This window comes from Molossus molossus, unplaced genomic scaffold (assembly GCF_014108415.1).
Source record: "Molossus molossus isolate mMolMol1 unplaced genomic scaffold, mMolMol1.p scaffold_m16_p_14, whole genome shotgun sequence".
In the NCBI taxonomy this organism is placed as follows: domain Eukaryota; kingdom Metazoa; phylum Chordata; class Mammalia; order Chiroptera; family Molossidae; genus Molossus; species Molossus molossus.
The window spans coordinates 9,525,418-9,535,669 of record NW_023425349.1 but is presented as its reverse complement, the minus strand read 5'-3'; the positions used below and the strand labels follow the sequence as shown (position 1 = coordinate 9,535,669).

At 50.5% G+C, this 10,252-nt stretch overlaps 1 protein-coding gene across 5 annotated transcripts in view; it reads right to left on the bottom strand.

Moving 5' to 3' along the window:
• Positions 1-7: 7 nt before the first annotated feature.
• Positions 8-10,252, bottom strand: part of GOLGA1 (golgin A1) — a 49,123-nt gene continuing 38,878 nt past the window's right edge. For all 5 annotated transcript variants that reach the window (XM_036261552.1, XM_036261553.1, XM_036261550.1 and 2 more), the window contains 8 exons: positions 9,259-9,348; positions 8,147-8,249; positions 7,875-8,035; positions 7,350-7,493; positions 3,466-3,525; positions 2,752-2,922; positions 2,174-2,260; positions 8-1,403 (listed from right to left, as the gene is read on the bottom strand). In XM_036261552.1, coding sequence (XP_036117445.1) covers positions 1,323-1,403; positions 2,174-2,260; positions 2,752-2,922; positions 3,466-3,525; positions 7,350-7,493; positions 7,875-8,035; positions 8,147-8,249; positions 9,259-9,348 — 897 coding nt within the window. In that variant the 3' untranslated portion in view covers positions 8-1,322. The remainder of the gene's footprint in view (positions 1,404-2,173; positions 2,261-2,751; positions 2,923-3,465; positions 3,526-7,349; positions 7,494-7,874; positions 8,036-8,146; positions 8,250-9,258; positions 9,349-10,252) is intronic.

Here is a 10,252-nt window from a genome sequence, read left to right as displayed (position 1 = left end):
ATTCAGTTTTTTATTGAACCAGTGAAACTTTCATCAAGCTAAGTCAGTATGTCCCTTTAGATTTGATATTGTGGCTTATGCTTCCTTTTCTTTAGTAATACAAGTTTTCGGCAGTCACCACCAGAGCTATCTGCATGCTACCAAGTCCTGCAATCAGCTGGGGCTGTCTGGACACCATATATGAATGTAGTGTCATCTTAAATAGTTGAGGTGAGGGTGAGGGAGAGATGGTGGCTCCACATACAAGGCAGGCCACCTCCAAAGTTTTGGTCACGGCTGGGGGGAGGGACAGCGGCTGCCTCTTTTGAATACAGCAGACTGTCCTTAACAGTAGAAAACATGTAATTAGCATTTGCTCAGTGTTACAACCAAGAATCGAGCAAAGCAAATGAAACGCCACCATCGCTTCGGAGGGAAGCAGACGCCGAGGACGCTAGTGAGATTACAAAGGGATGGGAATCCCCTCAGAAATCATTTCCTCTTGATGCTCCGATCTTCCTTTAAGAACACCTCTAAATGGGTTTTATAATACAGAAGACATGTTTATAATAGTGAAGAACTTCAGCTATAAAAAATAGTTTAAAATGGTTTACCGGCAACCTATCCAAGACAAGTACATTCATTAAGAAGGCAATTGAGTGTATTTGGTACAAAGGATCTTTTTATATATTTGCTAGTTTTCTTCAGTAAAATGAGATACTGTCAGCTGCATATTCATTAATCCACACTGGCTTCAGAGTATCTTAAAGATGCACACATCTAAAATTCTAAGTTGTTTGAGAAACAAGGTAAAATGTTTTCTTCAAAGGTTAAAAAGCCTCTTCTAACCCATCTGAACCCAAACATGCTACAAGGGAAGGGGAATTTTTAAAAGCCACCCCCACTGAGTTGGCTTGTGGCAGAAGCAGGTGAGTCTGGCTTGCTGGGCATCATTTCAAAGGGTTTTCTTCACATCCAGCAGCATCACTACATGACGAATCAGCTGCCTCCTCTGCCAGATGCTAATGGCTTCAGCTTTAAGTACTAACAAAGGTTAGAAATTTAGGTGCAGATGAGCTGGCCAGAGCTAGGATTTTAGCAGCACTAGAAATGTGGGTAGTGCCAGGACGTTCCCATTTGTGACCAGAATGACAGGATCCACTGCCTTCTGAGGTTCGTATCAGTCTGCAGGGAAGTGGACCTTAAGTCTTGTAAACAATGTTTAGATGCTTGTACAAAATACTGCAGTTACAGTGATTAAAAACCCACCCAGACTGGTGTGTCAGTGTTCTTTTCACAGAAAAAGCGTCAGCCCATGGAGCTCCATACTTGGGTAGTTCCATCTAGGACCATGGTATCCGAGGGTTGGAGATGGATGGCCGGATGCTGCCCTTGGGAGCTGGCTTGGACCCAAACCATGACATCTGTGTTTGAAACAGAAAAGGCTCCTGAGATGAGAATCAGGACCAGGTGCAGAGGGAGCCCCCTCCTCTGATTGTGACCAGAGCGGTGAAGAAAGTGGTTGTAGTGACCAGTCTGTAGGGCTGAGAGCCCATTGTAAGTATGAGAGGGAGACAGGAGAAACAACTGAGCTGACAAGAACAAAGTGGTGAGCCCTGGCCGGTTTGGCTCAGCGGTTAGAGCGTCGGCCTGCGGTCCGGAGAGACCCGGGTTCGGTTCCCGCTAAGGGCACATACTTCGGTTGCAGTTTGTCCCCGGCCCTGGCAGGTAGCAGCCACTCGATGTGTCCCTTCACGTCGATGTTTCTCTCTCTCTCTCCTTCCTCTCTCTCCCTCCCACTCTATCTGTACAAAAAATGGAAAAATGTCCTCGGGTGAGGATAAAAAAAAAAAAAAAAGAAGAACAAAGTGGTGAAATTGTAGGTATTTTTTTCTAATACATAATTTATGTAGGCATTTTTTAAAAATTTTTCTTTTTTTTTTTTGAAAGTCTGGGTGCTGGGCCAGACCTAGGGCTACTGATGGTGATAGCAATGGCTTTGGAAAACAAGGTCTGTTGGTCAAGTACAGCACAGACCTGTGGGAACAAAGCCTGTCCTCAGTAAATACTGTCTGAGTCAAGTTCATCCAAAAGCACTTTCGAAGCTGATGCTGCAGCAATGGGCTGCTCTCATCTGCCAGTGCTGGGAACACTACGTTTTTTGGAAATTGGACAGCAGCCCAGAGAATCCTACCTTATACTCCAGGGTTTCTTTGAGCATGTTCTCTTCTTCTTGCGAAAAGTTCAGCAACACTGACACAGCTTTTATAAGATGAAAGGCCTGAAACAAAAGAAGTTTTGCTGCCTTGGGTCCAGGTGGTGGTGACGGTGGGGAATGAGTTGAGGCTAACTGGCAGCATTTCTAGTTCTGTTCCTGTGTGTGCTCCTGGCAGTGAGCAAGGCCCACACAGGTCTGACAGCGATGGCAGGTTCTTTTTCCCCTCCATCCTTTACTTTGGGGACTGGCGAGATGACCAGGACATCCATAGCAGCTCTGCTCCTAAGAGGTTTCAGCTGCTTGGACTCTGGCCTCAGCATCCAACCCACACCCCCTCCCAGGAGCTAGTTCCCTGCTAGGTCACCCCCAACTTGCTGCTCAATCTGCAGGTCAGTGCCAGCTGGAAAAACACTAAGCTTCCACACTGGTGGTCAACTCGGAATGCGGAGAAAAAGAAAGAAATGGACATGGTGGGAAGCCCTGCAGGGCTCTGACAAATAATCCAGGCCCTGGGGTAGGACTCAGCACCCAGAGGCAACTCAGGAACCTTTTACCTCAGATTCTCGACAGGACATGAATTTTAAAACCACATGTTTAAGGTACTCGAAGTTGACCTCGCGGGCATCAGTCAGGTCAGCATTGCTTGTGACAGAAGGGGCCATGTTTGGCATCTCATGGCCAGGCTTCTCCCGGACTTCAAAAAGCTCATTATCGGGTCTGATTTTCTGAAAAACCAAAGGAAAGATGCTACACTGAACCGCTCAACACAGGCCAGAAAGTCCCATGGGAGAGTGACCTGGCCCACGCTATGACCACCGGCTGGTTCCCTGCCACATCCAGCGCAGAGCAGGGTGAGAACACCCTGTGCCCCCGCCAGGAAGGAACTGCCAGCAGCTGAGGGAGAAAGGTCACCTGGGAAAGTTCAGACATTTCTCTTATCTGTGTCAGGACACATGTCCTGGGGTGGTGAGCACTCAGCCAGGGCAGAGGTCCTGCTCTCCTATGTCTGGTCCTGGCACTCAGCCATTCAGATGCAGTGCCCCCATCACCTCACTGACTTCTCAGACAACATACAGGCTGAAGGAGGCATGTGCCTGAGGTCACACAGCCACTTCAGAGGCACAGCTGCTGTCCCACCAGCCAATATCTGATGTCCCAGAGACCCCTTGCAATCAGTGGGGAGAAGGGAAACATCAGACAACAAGGGACCCCAGGGCGACCAGAGAGCCAGGGAGGGCACAGGCAGCAGGGGAGGCGAGGGTACTCACCAGCTCCTTCTGCAGCGTCTTTTTGAGTTCCAGCATCCTCTGCTGCATCTGCTTTATGGCCTGAGACAAACCCCCACCCCGGCCAAAAGCCACTCATTAAATGTACATTTCACCATCTTTAAGGACAACAGAACAGACAGACACTCTCTTTGGTCCCCATACACCTGTTAGAAGTCTCTGCTCTGTCTCCTGAGAGGCTTGTGCTGTCAACCTGTGTGCCTGCTGCCACGGGCTCTTTCCTTCCCGTGGAGCAGCTGTGCACAGGTTTGCTCTTCAGGCCTATCAATGGCCACCAACTCATCACATAACCCTCTGCGGAGCATGCCAATGCCCCAGTGAGGACTGGGTCAGAGGACCAGGAAAGTCCCCAGGGACTCTGTCCTTAGGACTGCACCATGTGCTTGCCTCCATAGGTAGCACAGCTAGAAACATCTCTGTAGGTTGCTTTGTCTTTCAGAATTACATGTATGTGCCATGATTCCCCAAGTAGGACACCCAGCCCCGAATTCATGGTCCTCCTCACCATTATTGCTCTCCGGAAATACCATAATCTTTCATGCTTGCTTGAACGATATAAAGGGTCATGGTTTTTCTGCACAACCCACCAACACTGGTTTTTATATCTTTTACTTCTTTTTTTTTAGTGAGTTTAATTAGCATTATGAACCTTAAATGTAATTTATTACACATTCCACTAATCACCAGGCAGGCTGAACTGTGTTCCCAATGAAAACATTTACTGCATAAACAATACAAGAAAAATGTTAAAAAAAAATTTCTCCATATCAGAATGAGATTTTCCTGTGGATTTCTAGTCTATGTCACTATTATAGCATTGAGTAGCTACAATTTTGAATAGTGTTTTTCATTTATCAGTATTCTCACAGCTTCTTGCAGTTTTCCTAATTAAAACATTCAGTGTGACAGTGACTCTAGGGGACACTCCACGTCTTATTGTGTAGCTACATTTCCATGAAAAAATGTTTATTTGTTGCTTTTTCTTTGAGAGAGAGAGAGGAAGGGAGAGGAAGAGAGAAAGAAACATCAACTTGTTGTCCCATTTATTTATGAATGCATTGGTTGCTTTTTGTATGTGCCCTGACCAAAGATCGAACCCACAACTTTGGTGTATCGGGATGATTCTCCAACCAACTGAGCTACCTGGCCAGGGCCTGAGTTTCCTTTTTTTTTTCTTTTTTTTTGTATTTATCTTCAGATAGAGCATGAGGGAGAGAAGGAGGAAGAGAGAGAAACATTGATGTGAGAGACACATCGAGTCAAGTGGCTGCCATCCACATGACTCCAACTGGGGCCGGGGACAAACTGCAACCGAGGTACGTGCCCTTAGTGGGAACTGAACCCGGGCCTCTCTGGTCCGCAGGTTAATGCTCTAACCGCTGAGCCAAACCGGCCAGGGCTGAGTTTCCATTTTTATTTATTTATTTATTTATTTTATCCTCACCTGAGGACAGTTTTCCATTTTTTGTTCAGACAGAGTGGGAGGGAGGGGGGGAGAGAGAGAGAGAGAGAGAGAGAGAGAGACATCGATGTGAAAGGGACACATTGAGGGGCTGCCACCTGCACAACCAACCAGGGCTGGGGTAAACCGCAACCGAGCTACGTGCCCCCAGCAGGAACCGAACCCGGGTCTCTCGGGACCGCAGGCTGACGCTCTAACCACTGAGCCAAACCGGCCAGGGCTGAGTTTCCATTTTTAAACAAAGCCGTGATATGCTTTGTTTTCTCAAGAGCGGTATCTCTGCAGTCTCGCTGAGGGGACTGGGTCGGAGGACCCCGAGAGTCCTGTCGAGCACATTTAAACTGCCTCCACCACACTCCACTTGATAAAATGGTAAGGTGCTGTTTTAATCTGTATTCTCTTGGTTAACCATGAGGCTGGACATTCCTCTAAAAGTACATCTGCTACTTTATGTTACTTGAGTTTCTAGGATTTTGGCTCATTCATTAATCCAACAAATACTGATTATGGGCTGTCCTGGAGGCTGGGGAAATAGCAATCAACAAACAAATGTCTGCCCTCAGGAGGGAAACGTGTCAAAACAGAACATCAGAAGGCGAGGAGGAAAAGGGAAGGGAGGGGATAGGGAATTCTGGTGGTGAGGGCTGACAGGGATAGCTGGGGGGCCTCACTGACAGAATGGGACCATTGAGGAAGTAAGGGTATGTGGGGAGGAAGAATCTTCTAGACAGAAGGCTCCGCAAGTGCCAAGGCCTGGAGGCAGGATGGCGCTTGATATTCACAGAGGGCAAGGCCAATGTGCCTGAGCGGGGGTGCAGTGGAAAGGGTATTAAGGGGCCGGACCACACAGGACTGTGTGGACTTGGCTTTTATGAAGAGATGAAACTTAATCCAAGCCTGCAGACGGCTGGAACAGAAAAGTGACAGGGACACAGGTTGGAAACCCAACACTGTTCTCTAAGGAAGAGGATGGCAGCAGGGGTGGGGCTGGGAAGCAGCTGGTACAATATAAAGGGAGATCTAAACGGACGTGTAATGGTTTGGATGTCGAGAGGGTTGAGGACCACTCCAAGGATTCTGCCATTGACTGAGGTAGGAAAGATGGCAGTAGATGCTCCACAGCATGTACATCTGAAGTTTGGTTTTGGATGTTTTAAGCTTCCGATGCCACTTAGACATTCCTGAGGAGGCATAAAGCAGACCGATACGGGAGTCCCGAGTTCACGGAACTGTGTGGCGTTGGCGTGTGGTGTGGGAGCCAGCGGCACGCAGTATGGCTGAGGTCACCGAGGGAGTGGTGCCCTTTAGGGAAAAGCTGAGGGCGGGACCTGGGGCACAGTGTCTGTGTGCTTCTCTGTGGCTATTTTATATTTAACAGAAAAAGATTAAATGTATGTGGGGAGAAGAGAAGGAGGGAGAGGAGGGAAGGGGGAGAGAAGAGGAGGGAGGGGAAGGAGAAAGAGAATGAACACTTTTCCCCTTTATTAAAGATTAAAAAAAACAAACTCCTGGCCGGTTTGGCTCAGCGGTTAGAGCATCGGCCCACAGATCAAAGAGTCATGGGTTTGATTCCAGTCGAGGGCACATACCTCAGTTGCAGTTCAGTCCCTGGCCCTGGTCGGGGTCATGCAGCGGGGGGGAGGGGAGGGGCAGCCAATTAATATCTCTCTCTCATGGATCTTTCTCTCTTTCTCTCTCTCCTCCTCCTTCCCCCCCACTCTATCTGAAGATAAATGGAAAAATACCCTCAGGTGAGGATTTAAGAAAAAAAAAAAAGACACACACAATCACACAATTTGAGGGCAGAATTTCGGGCCAGAGCACTAACTAGTCAACACACTGAACCTCACAGGGCACTTTAAAAACCAGGATCAAAGGACACCTGCATTTAGGTGCAGAGGACTGCCGGGGAGGGCGGAATCGACAGTGAATTAACCTCTACCAAATCCCAGACATTCCGCAGGACAGCTAACGTACACTAGCATTTCATTCCCCAACAGCCCCCCAGACTCTCCCCGCAAAACCACTTAAAGGCAGGTATCACCGCTATCACTTCACAGCTACAGAAAGGAAGGCCACAGGAACGGCGAGAACGTGGGTCCCATAGGACCCAGCTGGTGACAGCAGAGGAAGCTGGGAGCACCTACACTTGCTGCACAGCTCAAGCTCTTCTGGACAGTGTATAAAGTGGGGGGCAGGGGAGAAGATGGGGAGTGTGAAAGGGCAAGAACGCAGGAGGGAAACAGAAGAGGAAAACCAAGAAAAAGCCCTTTTCCTGAAAGAGTGTCTCCCCCAAGAGGTGCCCAGGAGCATAAGCAAAACTCTCAGAAGGGACGAAGTGATTTCAGGCACAAGGACAGGGAAGGGCAGAGATGTACGCGGCTGAGGTAAAGAGAATCCTTACCTTATTTCTCTCTAGAAGTTGCTGCTCCAGGTCCTGTTTTTCCTTTTGTAGCTGCTCTAGGTCCATGGCCCCCACCTCACCATTTGGTATTCCCTCCGCAGGCGGAAGCGGGTACGCCGGGTCCCGCACGGCCCTCGAGGTTACCTACAGGTGGGGGCAGCAAGGACGGGGGCAAGCTAAGCCACAGGCCTATGGGAGGGGGACCAGACTCATTCCAAAGGTGTGGACCGGTGTGCTCCAATCACCAAGAGCTAAACAAAGTGTGGAGAGCCCGCCTGATGCCTTCCAGAGGGACAATCACTCTCCGTGCAACAAGTCTGCTCGGAAGGAAAGGGCTGTGACACCTGAACAGACAGGCTCCTCAAGACTCACCACCTCCAAGTCGGCTCTGCAGCCCATCCTCAAGAACGCTAGGGCATCCCTTAGCTAGTGAACCCAGCGTGCTTCCCTGTGGCTGCCCACTGCTGCCCCTACCGGCAGACTGCAGCTTCACCCTGCGGCCTGGAGGGCCCACCTGGGACCCACCTGAAGCTCGCTGACTGAGAGGGCCAAGCCCTGCTCCTGGCCTGGCAGCCTCAGCAGGTCCTCCCGCCTGGCGGCTGCCTCGGACTCCTCTGCCCTCAGGCTGCGCAGGGCCTGCAGCTCACTCCGCAGCTGGTGCGTCTGCAGCAGGGCAGCGTCATGACCTAGGCCAGGCCGAGGGGAGGGGAGCACGGTGAGCCCTGTGACTCCATGCTGCTTCACGTCTGGGCCACATCAGGGCGGGGTGCTAGGCAGGAACAGGGCAGACTCCTCACCTTTCTTCAACTGGAGAATCTCCTGCTCTTTCTGGAGAACCGTGGCAGTTCTTTCCTGCAGACTCTGCTCCTTCTCATCTACTATGGATGTCAGGTTAGCAGCCTTGGAGAGAAAACCAACCTGAGAGAAGGCTGGTAGCAGTAACCCCCTCTCTTCCAAAGGCATCTCTACACTTCCACACCCCAGGGTCCCCCATGAGTCCCTCCCTGAAGTCCACCTAAACATGCCCCAGGCTCACCTCTGCTCCAAGAATCATGCACAAATCAATTCTCTTTGGCGGGGACCCTGCACAGGGGCAATTGCCCTCACTGCCCCTCTGGCCTGCACTGGGCCGACTAGAGACCTGGCCATTCTGCTCAGCCTTCCAACAAGCTGTTATAAGAGTAACTTCCACGTCCTGTGTGCCTGCGACATGCCTGGCCTTTGCTATGCACGACCTCATTAAGATACTGTGGAAAGGCCCTGGCCGGTTTGGCTCAGCGGTTAGAGCATCGACCTGCGGTCCAGAGAGACCTGGGTTCTCAGTTGCAGTTTGTCCCCGGCCCTGGTTGGGTTGTGTGTGGGGCAGCCACTCAATATGTCCCTTTCATGTTGATGTTTCTCTCTTTCTCTTCCTCTCTCTCCCTCCCACTCTATCTGAACAAAAAATGGAAAAATGTCCTTGGGTGAGGATAAAAAGATCTCATGGAAAGTGTGATGATCCCAGAGTCTCTTTAAAGGCACCTCTGAGACTCTGTTAAGGACGTAGCCAAGGCCTAGAGCCAACTCACTGGAGGTCTGGGGCTGATACTGAGTCCACCTTCAAAGGAAGGCTCTTCCCACCTTCCCGGCTGAGAGCTCATCTGTATGTGCCCACCTCGCGGAATGAGAGTGCCCAGTAGGTACTTGGGTGTGGGCTCTTTCCTGGCTGATGTTTATAATAACTATCACAAGTCCAAAAGGCTATCATATGGGGTGAGGGTTTCTTTATAACATTTTCTTCCCGCCTTCCTAGAGACTTCAGGGGAATCACGCAGCTGTCAGCATTCCTGAGACCTGTGCCCGAGCCCTGCCCTGGGCATGGGGAGGCAGGTGGTCCTGCTGGGACTGAGGTGGGGCCCCTTCGGCCTACCTGTTGCTGGAACTCCTCCCTCTGCTTCCGCACTTCCTCCAGGGCTTGAGCCATTGCCACGCTCACAATTTCTCTTTGGCTCCATTCTTCCTACAATCCAGAAAGTGGGTCAAAGGTTGAGCCCAGAAATTCAGCGCATACTTTTTCAGCTCTCAATTCACATGAAGCCCACTGAGGGAGCTTGCTGGGCCAGACTAACACGTTCCTGCTTCCTGAGGTTCCCAGGCGGCCCCTCGCTGCGCTGCCCTGGGGACAAGCCCCCAGCCTCCCAGGAAACAAGCACACTGCGTGAGCACAGCAGCCAGTCCTGGGCCGAGGCGGGGGGCCAAGGATCAGAAGAGCTGATCTAATCAAATCAACACAGAACAAGAAAGACTCTTGGGTTCGTGTGAATGGTGTACTAGACCAGTCTGGTTACAGAAAAAATAGGAAGCAATTACTGAATTTTAATAGGGTAAAATGTCACAGGCTCATCAAAACCACCCATTTTATCAGAGAAAACCGAGGCTCTGAGAGGTTAAGAAATCTGCCCAGATTTCAAGCTGGCCCCTGCCTGGGCTCAGAGCCAAGCCTCTGGATGTCAGACTGCAGCTCCCGGGACCTTCCACCGTGAGCAGGCCGCCTCATCGGCCTTCCCCAGGGCACAGGGACCAACTCCCTCTCCCCAGGGGTGGATCCTGCGCTCGCCCATCAACCCCCGATGAATAGGACTTCTTAGGTGCGCACATTACTGGCAGGGATGTCTGCTGCTTCTGTCTACCCAGAATCACCCCCCCCCCCTTTTAGGTAAGAGTCTCATCATTGCCATTCCCCACTCCCAGCCCGCGATTCTGCATGGTTCTAGTAGGGCTGCCAGTAATGATGGCCCCATTTGGTGGCTACAAAGTCAGCATGTAATTCAGGCCTGGCCGATCATAGTACTTCATCCCCTTGGCCAAATCGATTTGTCCAAAGGGTGACTCTCACCCAAGATGAACCAATCAGAATCCCTTTT